The sequence below is a fragment of the Biomphalaria glabrata genome, chromosome 4 (assembly GCF_947242115.1).
Source record: "Biomphalaria glabrata chromosome 4, xgBioGlab47.1, whole genome shotgun sequence".
NCBI classification, from domain to species: Eukaryota; Metazoa; Mollusca; class Gastropoda; family Planorbidae; genus Biomphalaria; species Biomphalaria glabrata.
The window spans coordinates 7,553,788-7,573,649 of NC_074714.1; the positions used below are offsets into that span (position 1 = coordinate 7,553,788).

The window sequence follows — 19,862 nt, forward strand, 5'->3', positions numbered from 1 at the left end:
GCATCTAGAAGTACAGGCTAACAAAATGAAAACAGACACTGACAAAAAAATCTCTCCTGCATCTTTGGAAGATACCGTGAGAGTTCCTGTTCCTTACGCGAGAGTTCCTGCTCCTGACGTATAGGGTGTGGAGATAATAATAATTTTATTTATAGGCTGCTGTTAACAAACAAAATATAGGCTAAGGCGTTGTGATAACATTACAAACATAAACACGAGAACTAAAATGACAAACTAATCTAAACATGTTTTAAACAGATAGGTCTTAAAATCCTCAAGATTTATTGGCAGTTGATACAAATGGAAGAGTGCTTTTATCGACTTAGGATGGCACACGGAATTTTAAACCAATTAGGAGGCCTATATTCAAGATCACAGTTTAATGTTTGTCAAATAAGGTACCTCATTGTTCAAAGTATTCCAGACAAGGAAATACCCTTTCGACCAGCTGCTGCAGCTGGAAGTGGTTAATGTTTGCTTAGGTATACGTACAAGACAAAGTGCCAAAGTAACAAATGCATTTTCGTAAAAAAGTAAATTTAAACACAATTAAAAATGTCAAGCTACAACAAGAAATAAATAACATGATAAGTCTTAGTCCTTTGTACTCCTAGTAGGCCCTATAGAAATGATGGTTTTGGTTACTTTGATTTATAAATTTCCGTTAGCTCTTCACTGCCTTAATCTGGAGCAAATGATTAAATATTTTTATTATGCTCTTTTTAAATTTCAGAATTCGGGTTTATTATAAACTAACACCTTTGTGTATTGGGCAGTCTCGGTAGGCCTACTACTTATATGTGAAATGCATACGGATCTTTTAATTTCTATTTGTAATCTAGTTAGATGTGGTAGAAAGTAATCAAACTGTGTTTTTTAAAAATAATAATGATTTTTTTTTCAAAATATTTTGTGTTGCTTTAATTTCTTTCATGAATAAAGAATTTATAAAGAAATGATAAATAGATTTTATATGTTAAACCTTGTCTGTTATTCATTTCGTATTACTTATTAGTTTGCAATTATCTTTTCAATTCGGATATTTTGTACATTGCTTAAGCAGTCCTCGTCATAAATATATATATATATATATTTATATATATAATTATTATTAACGGCCACTATTATTTATGTGGCCTTTCTGTACGTTTGATTAAAAAAAAATTCCATAGCTTTCTTCTTATTTGCCACCTTGTCATTGCAACTCTTGGTATCCGTAATTTATTTTATCGGAAGACATGTCCCGCCAACCTAACGAGACGCTCGGTCACAACCTCATTAAGTGGTCATCACGACCTCGAGTCCAAGTTCGGCTTAAGATTTCTTTGCCTGAGACCCTATCTCTCTCTAACTCTAAAATCCGTCTGAGTAATATGAAATATTTTGCTTTTTTCCCAGCACCAATAGATCTAGTCACAGACCCATTAAAATGATTTTAAACTTTTGTTGAGATTGAGAACGTCCTAGACTCCTCAAAAAGCAAACTGAATAATGGATATTGGTTTTTATTGGTATTTTTTTATGTTAAAAGAAAGTCTTCTCGACGTACTGTTTTCATACAAAAAAAAAAAAAAAAACAACTACAAGAAGTGGATTGCTATCTCGGAGGGATTTATATTTTAAAGAACTACAACCAGTGAGGTACTATCCAGGAGGAGGTTCTCTCTATTTTTATAAAACTACAACCAATGGGGTGATATATTGGGGGACTTATATTTTAATGTTGAATACGTCCATCGTGTAAGATTTGTCTCTGTGGCGGGAAACCTAACGAACAAAAATAGAGCACTGGGCAAATAAAAACAAATGGGGTGAGAGGGTTGGACTTGTATTTGGTCAGTTGTGACCTTGGTCTTTTGGAAGCTGACCCTATGGCTGACATAACGTGTTACTTATTACGCCAGCTTAAATTTGAAAGTTCTCTCACTGAAGTTAGGCCTACATTAAACAAGCGTACTAATCAAAATACACAAAACCAAATGTTTTGAAACAACTATTTTATGGAGCGCAAGCATAAAGGAGATATCCATGATTGCAAATGATAAACATTAAAAAAATTGGAGAAAGGATGAAGAGTCTGGTGATTACGAATGCCTAACCTGTAGCTGTAGATGTGTATCAAGGATCGACCTTTTTTAGTCACATGAGAAGTAGCAAAGAGAGGGATTATTTTTTTGAAAGCTATTAAATGTCACAGATTTTAATGTGAAGCTAATTAAAATATTTATTCATATTTTTCGCGAATCATAATATTGATTTCTCAATTCTATTCCAAACACACTGTAATTAACAAAATGTTTTATTTATGCATATTAGTCTATTAGAGCTTAGAATTCATTGTAGAGATATACGTTTGTAATCTATGTCAATCCTGCAGAGCTTTACATTCAGAGAAATTGACGTATTCTCCAGTGTCTGTCTCTTTCTGAGGGTGGATAGCAGGCACGTTGGCGTATATCGAATGTTGAGACACATCGAAAGCAAGTCTAGGTTCTAAATATGCAACATCTGAGTTGTCATTGCGATTTCCAAGAGACGAGCCAACATTTGGCATATTTGCATACACTGACGATTCATCTTCCAAGCTACTGGTACTGTGAGGTCTGAAAGACAAACTATTGTTAGGTGGGGATGAATAAATAGACTCTTGTGTACTAAAGTCCTGAAATTTGGAAGTTGGGGAAGAAACATTTTGCTGGACATTACTTGACCACGCCCCTTCAATTCCTGGTGAACTTTCCATATAAATATCATCACCAGATGGTGTCTCACAGTCCTCTTGCGATTTGGAAGTCACTGGAACGCAGTAGCCATCGTCATCCAGCGGGACACGATGGGAAGCATTTTCAGCGTTCACATTTCGTTCATTTCCTTGGTGACTATCTTTTTGAATTTTGTAGATCGAACGAGGAAGTGGCTTGGGCTTAAAAGCTTTTTTCACATGCTCCGAATTCACCACTTCATAAGTGTTCTCAACATTTTTGTCCGGTACTGTGTTAGCAGGAGACATAAAGTTCTCAACTTTTAGTGCGTTCTCAGAGCTCGGAGTAACATAGATTGGATCTGCTTGTGAAAAATGGGATGTTGCTTTCATTGGCATTGCTTCATCATCGGTAAGCAAGATATTTTTAGAAAATTTTGGTGGGAGCATTGGTATTTTAATCTTCGGGGGATCATTAGCTTTTTCATTACAATTCTCTTGCTCCATCTTCAGTTTCTCTTTCTCAACATTCACATTTTTAAGCTTTCCATTTTCAAAGGCGGAATTGTCCATAAAAGCTGCGCTGTACTTCTCCTGGAGTGCTTCAGTGACGCCTCCTTCGAGACCGCTGACCGAGCTGTCGAACGAATCGACGCTTCTCCGTTGAGGGAAGTTGCAGTAATCTCCAATGTGGCTGTTGTCTTGAGTGTGAGTGTTGAAGTTGTGGATAATGTTACTTTGTATGATGTTGCTGGGGTCGGATGTGTGGTACACTTCGTTGTTAAACTGGCGAGATTTGAACTGGCTGGCTTGGTTACTAATATTCGGCACGCTTGAGTCACTAACGCTGACTTTATATTGCCTGTTTCTAAAAAAAAAAAAAAGAGAGAGAAAAAAATACAGTTTTAAAAAATTACGAATTTGTAAATAAAAAAAGCTTTTGATAACTCAATGTTTGATTCAGTTACAGTCTTAATAGCAAAGGCAACGATTACCTAAATGAAATTGTCAAATAAAAGAATAATCAGAATAACAATTTTATTTTTCATAAAAGCATTAAAAATATATGTATATATTTAGGCCTAGACACAATAAACCAATACGTTGACTTACACTTTATGCCTGTAGAGAAGAATAGATATTACTATAATAACACAAGCCAGTGGCCCTAATATGATTGCTAAGTACCATCCTTTCCAGACATTGCTTTCCTAAGAAAAAAAACAAACAAACAAACAGAAGAAATAAAATAATACAAATATTTGTTTAAAGAATATCACACTTTTATTTAATATAGAAAAGGGACAAAAATAAAGAAGAGCTCTGAGACAGAAAGTCTCTGAAATAGAAAAAAAAAAGTCTTTGAGATAGAAAGAAGGACTCTGAGACAGAAAAAGGGTTCTGGGATAGAAAGAAGGGTTCTGGGATAGAAAGAAGGGTTCTGGGATAGAAAGTCTCTGAAATAGAAAAAAAAAAGTCTTTGAGATAGAAAGAAGGGCTCTGAGACAGAAAAATGGTTCTGAGAAAGGGCTTCGAGATCATCATGGTTTAATCCACGAAAGTGAAGTGGGGCAGTAGACCTTTTTTGTAACCACCAGTTTAGAGCCCGCAAATTTTAATGGCTTGACCCTTCACTAGTCTCCAGGGCAGAGGCTGATCAGTTCAGTATAAGCAATGGATCCCGACAATAAACTAAACAATGTCAAGGACGCTAAATTGAACTTTAAAATTGCCAACTATAAAATAAAAGTCACAAACAAAAGCGCTTCTAAAATTTGCTGCTGCAGTGCTACAATGTGCGAAACAAATTATTATGTAACTTTTATAAAACACCTAACTTATTAACACTTCCTTTATTCTGTACACCGGATACACCAAAACCAAAAATCTTTCTATTTATAAGTTTTCCGAAATGTATGAAATTTTCCAATAGGTGGTTCAAAATAAATAATCATATATTGATAACCGTGTTTTTTGTTTGTTGTAAACATTGGTTTACCTTAAACTATCCATCCCGTTGACTAGCTCCTGTAAAGTTACGTCTTTGGCTTATATTTATTGTTTGATCCCAATTTTACCTCCCTCTACTAAACAAAACATAATCTATATAAAGCTATTTGAAGCTGTTGGGTATATTTTCCATTACTATAAACAATTTTCAAAGCAGAAATGCCAACTCTACCTGTTTCATGTCTACTGTTTGTGCTATAGCATCGACACCTGAGGAGAAATAGTTCAACATTTAGAAGAAAAAAAAAGATATGCACTGTTTACACCAACATATACACTTGTTTACACACACACATATCTAACCAGCACACTGAGAAAGATTTTAAAATCTGCAGTCCTTAGTTATTTCTCATTTCCAATATCAATCATTAGTAAATCATTACACTCACAAAGGTCGCGGAATACACATTTGAGACCAAGAGAAAATCCACTGCCGAGGACAGACGCAGACGGCGAAAAGAAAATCTAAATCGACCACCTGCGGACAATGCTTATGCTTGCTTATGCCTGGATGTGGCAAAATATGTAGGTCACAGCTGGGGCTGCCAATCCACGGGAAATACTGCATTCCTCACTAATCTTGGGACTCGAAGACAAGCCTTATTATTATATCAATCATTAAGTCATCAAAAAGCGAAAGTGGAGCTGGATAGGACAAACCCTGCGAAAACCAGCTACCAATGTTGCAAGGCAGGCACTTGATTAGAATTTGCAAGGAAAAAGGAAAGTGGACAGACACAAGCAAATCTGAAAGAGGTCAGTCATCAGTGAAGCTGAGGATCCTGGAATGACATGGGAGCAGATGAAGAAAGCGGCTCAGAACCGAGTTCGGTGGAGAGGTGTGGTTGCAGCCCCATGCTTCTCTGGGAGTGCACAGGATTAAGTGAAGTCATAGAAATCATTATAATTTCTGGCAATTGACCACCTAGGAAAAAAACAACACTCATAATATGATCAATTACCTTCGTTTTGAGAGTTGTCAAAATCAATCCAGGTAAGGAGAATGTAGTTTAATATTTAATGTGCGCAATCTTAGTACTAGAATGTGCATATTCATATCCAAAGAAATATCTATCTATCTATCTATCTATCTATCTATCTATCTATCTATCTATCTATCTATCTATCTATCTATCTATCTATCTATCTATCTATCTATCTATCTATCTATCTATCTATCTATCTATCTATCTATCTATCTATCTATCTATCTATCTATCTATCTATCTATCTATCTATCTATCTATCTATCTATCTATCTATCTATCTATCTATCTATCTATCTATCTATCTATCTATCTATCTATCTATCTATCTATCTATCTATCTATCTATCTATCTATCTATCTATCTATCTATCTATCTATCTATCTATCTATCTATCTATCTATCTATCTATCTATCTATCTATCTATCTATCTATCTATCTATCTATCTATCTATCTATCTATCTATCTATCTATCTATCTATCTATCTATCTATCTATCTATCTATCTATCTATCTATCTATCTATCTATCTATCTATCTATCTATCTATCTATCTATCTATCTATCTATCTATCTATCTATCTATCTATCTATCTATCTATCTATCTATCTATCTATCTATCTATCTATCTATCTATCTATCTATCTATCTATCTATCTATCTATCTATCTATCTATCTATCTATCTATCTATCTATTGAACATAATTTGTAGTCACTTGCATACACATAAAACAAAACAGTTACCTAGACCCTGGGCTATCGTCACATTGAGCTCGTGAAGTTTGAAAGTGACGGCTGCAAGTGTGGTCGTCTGCTTTTCGACCTCTTCACACCAATGACCTTCAAAGCCTGGCGGACACATGCACAACGACCCCGAGGAGGGCGTATCAAGACACGTTCCCAGGTTCTGGCATGGCTTTGTGTAGCAGATGGGAAATCTTTTTTCACAAAAGGTACCTAAAAGTTGTAATTGAACAGTTGTTGATTTTTTTGTCTGTTCTTAAGTTAGAGGGTATTTAACTTTTATTTGTTTAGAACTGCTATGAACAAAATATGTGGTAAATGACTTGCATCTAATGGAGGAGCGGTGGCTGGGTGGTAGAGCGCTTGGCTTCCGAACCGAGGAGCTCTGGGTTCAAATATTGGTGAAGAATGGGATTTGTAATTTCGGGATCCTATGAATTCACCCAGATCTAATGGGTACCTGACATTAGTTGGGGGAAAGTAAAGTTGGTTGTTGTGCTGGCAAAAGTCAACCTCGTTACACCATCTGCCCCATAGATCGAGGGTCTGAAAAGGGTTCTCGCTTGACATGTAAGCATACTTGCTTATGTAAGCGCTTATGGGACGCACTACATTTACCCTCTCCCACCATCTTTAAGCGCGCCAAAGAAAATCACCTTCGGCGTGCGGGCGTCTCCGATACAGAATAAGTGTCCGACCCAGCGAAGCTGTCGAATGTTAATTAATGCTTCTATACTGTCCACACCTGCCTCCAGCAGAACATAGTTATTTTTAATGTAGTCTTGTCAGCGTATGCCCATTATGTATCGGAGGCACCTTTGGTGGAAGCGTTCGTGGAGCCTTAAATGCCATCGATACACTCAAGTCTCAGAGCCAAACAAAAGTGTGGTGGGAACCACTGTTTTGTTAACATAGATTTTTGTTGCTAGGTCAAGAGACCTATTCCGCCATACTCTCAGTTTGAGGATACCAAAAGCACTGTTGTGTTTACTGAGTGCTTAAAGGCAGCACGGAAACCCAGATACCCCCTTCCCTATCTGGTTGACAAAAGAGATAGTACCATAGTGCCCTGAGCATGCTGTCAGCATACAAGATACCCTATAGAAAAGCAATTTAAAAAAATGCCCTAAAAATATGATGGCTACATGATTTGTAATGCCCATACAATTGTTTATCACTTGCAATGCCTGATGAAATAAATGGTAGTAACATAGTTTAAGACCTCTTGTTCCTTGTAAGCATTGGCAGACAAATGTTCCTGGCAGGTTCTTACAGGTTCCTTTATTCTGACAAGAGATACTCTGACATTCATCTATGTCTGTTTGACAGTCTTGACCACTCCAGCCTATAAAAACAAACACAATAAAAGCATTAATGCTTCATGGTAGACCTGTAGGCCTAAGTGTTTTATATTGGATACACACGTTCTCTATACGTATTGTTTGTTGCAGATTTATAAATGTAATCGAATTGTTCGAAACTTTTTTTTTTTCCTGCCATGCTTTCTCCGATTCACATCTCCACCACCCCAACACAACATGTCTGACTCCTCAAAGCAGAAAAATAATCACCTTTAAGACATTGTTTCATTCCTGTAGTAGTATTACAGAATGTGTGCTCAAAGGATGGGTTCTCCACCAGACAGTGAATGTCACACGAAGGGCCATAGTAAGTAGGATCACAGGTGGCGCTGGCAGATAACTGGAAACTAAGACATAGGAAGAAACCTCCTTGTTAATAAGTGTATGCATGTGTTATCTAAGATTTTCTTAGAAATATAAAGGAGAATAAATGCGTTTTTATTAACCAGGGGGACAGAGGGAGAGTAAGTGGACATGACCAGTGTATACCATCTTTGTGTATAGTATGCAGAGAATACATTTAATACAGCGAAATTTTTTTTTATTAGTATGGTTGGTTTGTTGTCCGTACATATTAGGAAGAAATAGAAATTTACACCGCCATTCACCCCCCCCATCTTTTTTCTTGAACATGTGTTTAGGGACTTAATGTCTAGCAGTTGGAAAGGTTAGCTCCCTTTCTCGGCCTTCCTTATATATTTACATAATGACATTTCTTAAGAAAAAATTTCAATTTCACACAAATATGCTTACCTGCCCCTGCCTCTTAAAGTATACAGGCGTGTCTGTGTGCCTTCGACGAATATGTTGGGGGTGAAGTTAATTGTGGTAGCCAGTGTCTCCATGCACTGACCCTTGTAGATATCTTGTTCACCACAACAGTTGACATAGACGGATAGACGAACTGGACCCTGGGGAGTTCAGCGAATAGTACATAAGTCATTATTACTTAAATAAACTGTTGAGGTTTGGCTCCATTGTTACTATGGAATTTGGTGGTAAATATTTCTTTGTATTTTCACTAGTTAAATCCAATGACCCAAAGTCAGGTGACTGTACATTGCCTGTATTTAGGTGTTGAGATAACAAAATTTAATTCTTCAAATAGAAATCATAAAAATGTGTGAACACGCACTGAATATACACATTATAATTAAAATTTCAATAATAGATGCACAAAAGTAGACTTAGCATGAAGCTTGAAACTTCTTGACTGAGCTCGCATATTGTCTTTCCTTGTATTTATATTTTCTCTAAAATTATTTTCTTAAGATAAAAAAAGAATTGGAATCCTCTATCGGAAAGCCCTTATCGGAAAGCCCGTCGCTTTTTTAAAACTCCCTTGACTATTTTTAGTTCTATTGGAAAATTGTCGTTGTCTCTCGAAACGTAAAGATGTTCATTGTTTTGTTCGATTAAAACTAACTTGACCTTGACACTTTTTATTATGTGACACTACGAGGTTAAGAGCTTGACATTTAAACCGAAAAACCTAAATGTTACCTCGAACTTGATTGTGCTGACTGCCCAACACCAACATAAACAGAACCAGACATGATATCCGCTCAACTTGGCTTATAAAAATTAATGTTCCAAGAAAAACAAATTGCTCAACTTCAGAGCTATGCACAGTTTGCAAATTTAGGCGGTAACGGTAAAAGCATTAAATAGCAGTCTACATTTCAATATTTTAGTATTGTTTATATTTAAAGCGTTTCCGGAGTACCGGTAACTTCTGTTAGCCCGAACACCTTTCATCTCACCAAAAAAAAAAATAATAAAAAGATTGCTTTTGGCAGACCAGCTTAGGCGCCAACTTGCTTTAACTGACATCGAAGAGAGCACTTGACCCCAGGCTGCTTCCGAACGAGAAAGGTGGAGATTTCTTACAAAAACAGCTGGATACCCAATTGAGACCAAAAGAAATTTAACTGCCGATGACAGATGTAGACGGTGAAAAGAGAAGCGTAATCAGTTACGTCTGCGCTGGATGTTGCAAAACATGTAGGTCACAGCTGGGACTGCGTAGCCACGTGAAATACTGTACTCCTCATTATGTTTATATTAATGTTTATGCACAAGTTTATGTCTGTGTTTAAGCTTATGCATTTGTTTATTCATACCGGTATATTTATGTTTATGGTTATGTTTATTCTTCTATTTAAGTTTATGTTTATGCTTTTTAAGCTTATGTTTATGCTTTTTAAGCTTATGTTTATGCTTTTTAAGCTTATGTTTATGCTTTTTAAGCTTATGTTTATGCTTATGTGTCAAGTGATGTACACGTCAAGGTAGCAAGAGAAGTATAAACAGGAAGTTTATTTATACATTGACTTCTAGAAGATTCGAGTTTCTACAAAGAATTGCAAATATGTAATGTAAATATTAGAAATTATTATTTCTTAAATAATTTATTTCCGCTACGAGAACTTTCTGATTGAAAGTTTACACATTTACGCTGCGTCTTGTCTATGCGCATCATCGTGGGGTCCAATGGCTGGATTAATACTGTTATTTTTATCTCTTCATTCGTGATGCGGTCTTTGTAAGTGACTTCTGCTTAAAGATTTATTGATTTTAAAGAAGAATGCTGGAATGGCTTTATATAAACAAGGACTCCCCTGCAGGCTTTTGGAATTCTGAAAATTCACTGTTGAAATCCATTGTAACATTGTGTTTATGGCAGTTTATGTTCATGGCAGTTTATGTTTATGGCAGTTTATGCATAAGTTTATGCTTTCTTAATAAAGTCGTACTACTTTTAAAATGGATCTGGAGTTAGATCAATGATTAAGCCCTACCTGCCATGTCGGAAAGTCAACACTGAGTGGGTTTAGTAGGAAGACCCTGTCATCTCCAATGCCTAGAAATGTTGAGAAACTGATTGTTTCTCTACCCAGCACTGAAAGGGAGAATGGACTTCTGTCAATTCTAATTTGGCCTGTCTGGATTCTTTCTAAACTGCAAGGATTTTCTGGATCATATCTGAATAATAACATAAAAAAAATATAAAGTGGAATTTAAAGGAAATAAAACATTGAAAAAGCATCACTTCCTTTTGCTCTCTCCCTTACCCTCTATTTTTGTACAGAAATTATATTGATAAGCTAAGGAGTATCCATAAGGTGCGTTGGTCCGACCACATACGAGACACAGAAATCTTAAAGCTGTCCAACATGCACAGTATCAATGCGACAGTAAAAAGGTCCCAACTTCGATGGGCGGGACATGTTGTCCACATGCCAGACAATCGCCTTCTCAAGCGACTTCTGTACGGGGAGTTGAGTGCAGGAAAGCGCTTCCAGGGAGGCCAATACAAGCGCTACAAAGACACTCTCAAGAGCTCCTTCAAGGAATGCGATATCGACATTCACAGCTGGAAAGCACTAGCTCTCGATCGCTCCTCATGGCGTTAAGCTGTGAGTCTCGGAGTCTCAAGATTTGAATCAAGAAGAGTGGCCAGGGCGAAAGAGCGCCGAACCAACAAAAAGCTGAAAGAAGAAGCAGGCCTATCTGCAACTGACATAACCCACCCATGCCACGTATGCAACCGGCTTTTTAAAGCGAGGATTGGACTTTACAGCCACCTTCGAGTCCATAGGAAAATGAGAAATGTGCCCATCTTCGATCACGAAGGAGGAGCTCTATATTGATAAGCTAGTATTATCTCACTGAGTGAATAAACCACCAGAACATTCGTTGCTTCACAGTTTAGGAAATATAACTTTAAAAAAATAATTCAATTATACAAACTATATATATTCAAACTATCTCATAGGCCTTCATTTATTTATTTTGTAATTCCTTTTTGTTTTGTTTTACCATAATATTGTTTTTCTTGTCATGATGCTCTGTGACTCAAAGTTCCATTGCAAGATTTAACTCTTTCTCTCCTAACTGACGATATCAGCGTTGATTCCACCAGAATGTGATAAATAATTACGGAGAGAAAGATTTAAGAACCACTAAAAAAAAGGATTACAGTAATTACATATGACTTGGCGAGGTACATGTTACAGTCTAATTTTTACTGACTTGTCTACATAGTCTAAACAGATGAGGAATCTATATTGAGTTGAGGCTGAACATTGTGTCTTCGACGTCCATGGCCAGTCTGACGTCATACGGATCATGTTCTGTCTGTCCGGTGGGCCAGACATGTGTTGCCATTGTGGAGTGTACACCTGCAAATACATTGGTTGTTAAGAGATTTTAGTCTACATATAGAAAAAATTAATATGAGACTAACAACGGCAGTTTTAGTAGAAGTTTGAAACAAGGGTTGTCTATACATGACACACTCATCCTAAGTATGAACACAGGAAGTCCATAAATGTCCGTCACAGTAAGAAGGAACTAGATCTACGCGCCACTTTTAGTTAAAATATGAATAGGTCATTTTTTTTTCGATTTCTTTTATTTTTAAACACTTCAAACTTAATTTATGCATTCTAAGCTTGTTAACGACATTATCAGACATGTCAAGCTTTACTTAGTGCAAACCTGCACTCTGGATAAGTGGATATGAATAATGCAGCAATGAGAACTATTTGCGGTACAGAACAACTGATTGATAACGAAGACGTTTTTGCTAGAATAGATTAACACGATATTTTACAATTACAAAAAGCCAGCCAAGCTACGTAACCTACTAAGCATAGAAAACATTGCTATATAGATGAGAATGTAAGCCTACAGCTAGATCTAGTTAATGAGTTTTTGTAAGTAACGGAATGAAAACATTGAGAAAAACTATTGTTATCTACGGTCTACATATCAATTGCAACCACCTAGTTATGAAATTAGCCAACATTTCAATGCACATATATTTATGAAAGACTGAAACATTTTGTACATTTGATCTTTCTACTGGAATTTTCTACAATTTAACCTTTTCACCACTCTATTTATAAGCAATGTCACCCGGGGGCCAGATTTACGCCCGCAAAGAAAGAGAGTAGAGGCCTACAAATAATCTGATCCAGGTCCTTGACGTATTTAAATGAGACACTGATGTCATCAGGCATAGGCTATAACACATTAATATGAAAAGATCTAATACGTTTTAGTGATGGTGTGTTTACCTAGGGTCAGGGGGCAAGTAAGCAAGATCTAAATCTGTTAATAAGACGCGGGCTGATGAAGAGCGAAACAGACGCAACATAAACAAACGTCTATGATCAGAGCTACTAGCGCCTGTAACATGCCCGGTTCGCGACCGGACATTCCAAAAAATAACAAAAATGAGCATCATGGTGTTGGATGGACGAACTACAGATGATTAAATCAGTCATGACTTGAAAATAATGAAGAGGTTGATCGTGCATTTTTATTTCTTATCTTATCTTCCATAAATTATAAGACATTTAAAGCGTTCAAAATTTGAGATTAATAAAACACTTTTAGGCCTCTAATACCAAAGAAACAATTGTTTTGAGGCCAACCGAAAAAAAAAAAAAAAAAAAAAAAAAAAAAAAAAAAAAAAATGCACACTAAAAAATGACAACTTAAAAACTTGAACAAAAAAAAAAGTCAAAATCTTTGAACTCGTCGATTTTACCTAGATCTATAAGCTTTAATAATAACAACTGTATTAAGTTACATAATCTCTCTCTCTCTCTATATATATATATATAAACAAGCAATAGAAAAAAAAGATGCTTTTTAAAGGTAAGCTTATCTAAAGGAAAGAATCGCTAACTACTGCCATTTATCTGAAAATTACAGGGTTTAGCTCCCTTTCTGATATATAAAACAAAATTAAATTAATTAGTACTAAAAGATTAACTGATTGGTTAACTTTTGGATTGATTCGTGTATTGTTATCGACTATGAATAAAAATGCAAAATTTCAACTTAATCCAACTTGAAGTGGGAGAAAAAATTGTCCCAAAACTTAATAAGGGGACTGGACTAAATTCATATATATATATATCCACATCTGTCATTAAGCAGCATTTGGGCCCTTTTGACCAAAAATCAATTAACTAATTGTTTATTTTTTTTATTGATAAATGTCTTTTTATGTTCAATAAATAATTGTGCAAAGTTTTCACTTGATCCGAGAATGGGAAATGGGGGAAAAAACATGTTCAAACAGACAGACAAACAGACAGAGTGAGTTAATATACGTTTTGTAAAATAAGATTTAATGCTGCAGGCATGGACTTATATCACTTGAAAATGGTTTAATAAGCCGCCAATTTAAATTAAGCATCGTTTCAACCTGTCTTCACAAAGATCTAACACCTACCTTTCCTGGGGTGAAGGTCACATTCGTAGGCTGAGCAGTGAAATCGACGTTGTTCACTTCCGTCGTTTTGGGCTCGTACTCAAAGACATATGAGTGCAGCGTGACCTGCACCCTGCCGGAACCAGATACATGCTGAAGACGAGAAGCAAGAGTAGAAAAACAGAGAGACACAGAAAGAAAATGTCGTACATTTATTAGATATCTTTTCAAGTTCGGTGAAAACAAGAGCACATTTGCATTTACCTCAACCACCCACAACCGCCAGGGGAATTAACAATTCGGAGCCCTTAGGCACGTTACCTTGCGCCGCTCCTTAACGGCTTAGGCTAATCACTTTGAGGAGGAGGAGGAGGGACTGTCAAATGTTGTGGCATTTATGAAATGAACGAATAAGAGTATGTTTTTTTAAAGGTTAAATACGTGCTTCTAGTTCCATCATCTACTTATAGTCTAACGTTAGCGTGTACTTTTGCTTAAAAAAAACAAACTGATGTAGGCCTAGACTTATTGTATGCATTTTCATAAAAATATTTTAAAACCAGTTTTAATATACAGATAGTCTTAAAAACCGCACATATGTAGGCCAACGTGTGGTTAGCAGCAACTGCTTATGTACGTTAGAAACATGTATCATTTGTCTGTTTCCGGGTTGGCCTTCTTCCCTATCCAGTGTGTCTAGTCCAAATTCTACCCCTGTTTCCCCCCCCCCCCCCACACACACACTGTAATTTCGTAAAAGTTTAAAAGTACTAAAATGTAAGCTTATAAAAACTAAATCATTATTCAAAAACTCTTTGTCTTGGAGATTTACATCTATGGCAAATATCATTAAATTGTTGGTGTATCCGTTGTAGAGTGGTGTAGGAGGGTTAGGGTTAGGGCTTCTATGATCTATGTATTTTGAAAGGCTTTACGATATTTTTTCAGCACATTTCTTAGCTCTTTTGCTTGTAACACACACAAAATATTTTTATTTTTTAGTTGGCCACAGTGACCTTTCAATGTAACGTCATTGTTTGTCAACTGTTTTACATGTTTCGGATGTTGCTTCAGATTTAAAGGTAATTTACTTCCTTGTGCAAATCTTTCGCAGTACCACGGGGGATGGCAGCGGGCAGGGTATGAACTCAGGACCATCGAGAGAACGACACTCCAACGTGCATACTGCACGACCAGGATGCCATCCATTTGATCAAAATAATGGATGTCATTTCATTCCATTTGTTGAGTTGATTCACTCGACACATTTCTATTTAAAATATATAAGCATGACGTGTCCCCCTTTACATCACGTGACTCACATTTATGTGTGTAGCCGAATGCTTGAGGTCGAGAGAAGACAAATAGGTGAAAACAAAATATTTGGCTTGACTTTCAGTTTATAACTTCCAAGTTTAATCCCCAAGCAGGACCTCAAGCTTAATCCCCAAGCTGGACCTCAAGCTTAATTCCCAAGCAGGACCTCAAGCTTAATCCCCAAGCAGGACCTCAAGATATGACAGCAAACTCGGGACTATTGTGATGATAGTTCAAAGGGCATATCACTCGTCCATTAAGCACTTTTTTTTTTGCTGCAACTATTTCAAATGTTTCTTTTAAACAATGCAGAAAAAATAGACTAATTAAAAAAGCATCGTATATCACTCGAACACAGTTACCATCTCTTGAAGAAATTTTTCATGAAAGATGACTATCCCAAAACACACACAATTCTTAAAGACAACCTGTACACATTAAACCACTGTTACATCATATCTGAACGAAGCTGTCCTCTCCTTTCCATTAGGACTAAAACAGAAAGACTAAAAAACTCCTTTATCCCACTTTCGGTCAGAGAAGCACATAGAAGTCTAATTCATAAGTGCTGGTTGTGAGTGTGTATGTGTTTCGTGTGTGTATGTTGTTCGTATTTGCATCTATATTGTTATTGTTACAGTAGTTGCGCTGAGAAGGTCAATTGTAGTCAAATTAAATTTCCATTTGATTGGACCAATAAAAATGATCTCATCCTATTTATCTTATCTTATCTTAGAGAATCTATGTGTCTTTTATTTAAACATGAGATGCTGAGATTAACCGAACCATTTGATAGTTCAGTTTTCATTTCAGAAATACGCGCGTTGTAATTTCTGTGCATCCAGAGGATTACACGTGAATGTTATGACGAAACAATAAAGCGAAGTTTAATTATGACGTGCAGCAACACTAAAATAAATATAAAGTGGCATCTCACCTGAAGCATGAAAACATAAAGAATAACTTTTCCTACAAAATTTCCGGTCAAAACTCCAACATTTTGCATTGTTAAAACTATTATTATAAGCTTATAGTTCACAACATCATCCAATGATTGCTACTAGTAACAATTTACAAGCGCCAGACATCACTTTATAGTAGTAAAGAAAAAATCCTACTAATTTGGTATCTAAAAACACCTTTTTTTTAAAATAGATCTTGATTGGTTAGAAAAATGTTTGCATCTAATTCCTGTATTCCATTTTGAGGTGATACGTATTAATTTGTTATTGTTAATCAATTAGAAAGAAATATAGAGAAACAAACAAACTACATTCTTGTTTTGAGATCAATGTAGTTTCCTTTGTGTCTTCTGAAGATTAAAACTAGACTAACAGCTCACAATCCCACAAGAAATACCATTAAACACTGAAATGGATACAGATGACATAGATGCTGGGTAAAAAAAAACACTAAAATTTCCCCAAGGCTATTAATCAAACGTAAGGACACAGTGTTTACCTGTGTTGTCCCATTTCACATAGGCTACAAATCTGACGTCATTGTGTCTGTGCGTTTTCGCATGTAAGAAGGGTCTTGCCCTCGGTCCGGCAGGCATCGACCTAAAATGTCAAAATGTCCATTTTTTTTTTACTGTAATACCTTTTTATTAATCATTTGAATTCTGTCCCTTAAATTTTCTGGTTTAAATAAAGAAACTCATCTACAAATAGCAGAAAGAAAAAAAAATTTTTTTAAAAAAAGCTTTCTTTATGCAGATGTATTTGCACATTCAAAGAACGCAGAGCTCATCAAGTTCTGTTCATTTATGAACGCCAACTTCGTAAGAGCGTTGTTTTATTTTTGCTGATCAATGCTCGATGACAACTGTGAAATATTTTCCCTAATGATTTAGTGAAACGTTTTCTTCTCATACAGAACAATTAGAAGAAAATTTTTTAATTGGTTGTCAACAATTGTGTGACCAGTCGCTCCATCCAAGAAACCTGATTCTTAATATTCTAGTTTTACAGCCAATGATACACTGACATTCTTCATCAAATACATTGCTAGCCTTTTTTTTTTTTAAAAATGTTTCTTGTTTTCTTTTGTCCCTATTTTTTAAGCCTATGTCCTCTTTTGTCTTCCCTTGGATATGTAGGTATCTGACAACCCTGTATGTAATTTTATGTTTCTATGGCCTACGGTTAACGAGGGTGTCATGTAGCAAGCACAACGACCAACCACCTTTACTTTTCCAAAACAAATGTTAGGTACCCATTAGAGCTGGGTGGACTAAAAAATCACAGTCTTCACCAGGATTCGAACCCGGGACCGCCAGTTCGGAAGTCAAGCGCTTTACCGCTCAGCCACCGCGCATATAAATTTTATTATAAAGTATATTAATATAACTTCAAGTATTAGGCCTATACTTGTTATTATGGCATATTTCGATCTCTGACCAGAACGAAAATAGAAGAAAAGGGGAGGGGAGAGTATCCGAAAGACCATGACCAATGTAGAATATGGGAATGTCACTTTTGACAAATGATACTTTCGCTGTTCTTTCGTATCTTCACACTAAGACCCAGCTGAGATTTAAAGACACATCTTCTGATACAAAGTATCTGCTTTGAATGCTAGGGCTAAATGCTTTAAGAAGGGTCGTGGGAAACACAACCGTTATCCAGAGGGAGGGTAACTCATGTCTAAGCTTTCAATCTAGATTTTATGTTTATTGCCCGTGGGGAAGAGAAAAAAAAAACATGTTAGAGAGAGAGAGAGAGAGAGAGAGAGAGAGAGCGAGAGCGAGAGAGAGAGAGAGAGAGAGAGAGAGAGAGAGAGAGTGTGTGTGTGTGTGTATTTTTTTTTTTTTTTACGGTATCTTTATTGAGTCTCATAAAGTCTGTTACTTTTTTTTTTACAAAGCTTATATCAAATCACTCTGTCTGGTGTAAACCTTGTACACATGACTTTTCCCCCTTCCTATTCTCTGATGTTGAAACTTTGCACAATCGTTTATTGTTGATGTTAATCTTCAACGCTTTAATTTTTTTCAAGAAGTAAATGAAGTTGTATGGTTTTAAAAGCTGATGAGAAATCAATAAAGAACAATCTTACATAAGTGTTTGGTAGGTCCAGATGTTTGTAGACGCAATTTAAAATATTTAGTATGGCATCGTCTACGCCTTTACCCTTTTGGTAATCAAATTGTAATCTAGTTTAATGTCTGCTTTTCAATCTAGTTTAATGATTGCTTTACAATCTAGTCTGAGGTCTGATTTACAATCTAGTTTAATGTTTGTTTTACACTCTAGTTTAATGTCTGCTTTACAATCTAGTCTGATTTCTGCTTTACAATATAGTCTGATGTCTGCTTTACACTCTAGTGTAATGTCTGCTTTACAATCTAGTCTGATTTCTGCTTTATAATCTAGTCTGATGTCTGCTTTACAATCTAGTCTGATGTCTGCTTTACAATCTAGTTTAAAGTTTGCTTTACAATCTAGCGGCTTCTAGCCTAATCTTTTGTGTCTCATCTTTTTAAAGTCACCTTGATAGATCTAGTAGAGTGCTTATGGCTTAAAGTTAATGATAATAATTACCTGTATGCCTTAATGACGAAGAAGCACGCGCGCGTGTGTGTGTGTGTCTAATAATAAAAATGTGTGACTTCAAGTGATGGCAGTGTCTCGCATGTTATTTTATGAAACAATCTTAAAGTCAGGAGGACAGCATATTTTTCTCTCAGTGACGGATGTGACAGACATTAAAAAAAAACAACAACAAAATATAAAAAAAAATACTAAGTCTATTTCTGATCTTTGATGCGGAAGTTAGAACACTATAAGTCCTTTCACTTGCTCTTTTTAAGGCCAATCAGCAAGATATGGGCATGCCAGAAAATTGAATATTTTGAAAGAAAGACCCAACGTTTCCTGTCTTCATTGAGGTTCAAACACAATCGATGTCAAAAGAGCCATATTTCATATGTTCCTAATCTTTTTCTCACCTTTTTTGGAGTGTTATCCCAAATGAGTATAGTTTTGTTTAGCTTACAAAATGTCTCTCTCCCCTATTACCCACTTAGTGTTAGAGTCTAGTTTGTTTTCTACAAAGCTTATATCAACTCACTCTGTCTAGTAAAAAGTTTGAACATACTATTTCTCCAACACTCATTCACGGAGCAAGCTGAAAATGAGCACCATTTTTCATTAGCGATGAAAATGCACAAATCAATAAAAAAAATTAACAAAAAATAGGTCAATAAATCACTGGTAATTAATTATTTTGTTTGATACCAACAAGGAGAATTAATCCTTCAGTATTCATAGATATGGCTAAATATGTAGAGTTTTATCCCCTTAGATAATTGTACACGTTATTTCTCCCACACCCTTTCTTGAATCACGTTGAAACTTTAAGCAATTATTTATTGTACCTACAAAATACGAATCAATTAAAAAAAAAAAAACCAGTTGAAAAATTAATTATTGGTAATTAATTATTGTGTTTGATATATAAAAAGGGAAACAACGTCTACATAACTGAGAGATATAGTTGTAA

The 19,862-nt window shown here is 35.8% G+C and overlaps 1 protein-coding gene across 1 annotated transcript; it reads right to left on the reverse strand.

Annotated features, from left to right (window-relative positions):
- Positions 1-2,283: 2,283 nt before the first annotated feature.
- Positions 2,284-16,747, reverse strand: LOC106056517 (uncharacterized). The gene is made up of 11 exons (XM_056027686.1): positions 16,294-16,747; positions 14,061-14,192; positions 11,843-11,991; positions 10,609-10,792; positions 8,561-8,718; positions 8,018-8,154; positions 7,669-7,791; positions 6,447-6,659; positions 4,884-4,921; positions 3,815-3,912; positions 2,284-3,569 (listed from the first exon to the last, which is right to left on the reverse strand). The coding sequence occupies exons 1-11, from the start codon at positions 16,360-16,362 to the stop codon at positions 2,366-2,368; spliced, it is 2,505 nt and encodes an 834-aa protein (XP_055883661.1). The 5' UTR covers positions 16,363-16,747; the 3' UTR covers positions 2,284-2,365.
- Positions 16,748-19,862: the final 3,115 nt, after the last annotated feature.

Excerpts from the sequence above, each read along its gene's own strand:
- LOC106056517 (XM_056027686.1), bottom strand. The coding sequence starts at position 16,362 with ATGCAAAATGTTGGAGTTTTGACCGGAAATTTTGTAGGAAAAGTTATT. Across the intron at positions 8,719-10,608 it reads TTGACTTTCCGACATGGCAG|GGTCCAGTTCGTCTATCCGT; the intron begins GTAGGGCTTAAT and ends TGAACTCCCCAG. Across the intron at positions 8,155-8,560 it reads ACTTTAAGAGGCAGGGGCAG|TTTCCAGTTATCTGCCAGCG; the intron begins GTAAGCATATTT and ends CCTATGTCTTAG.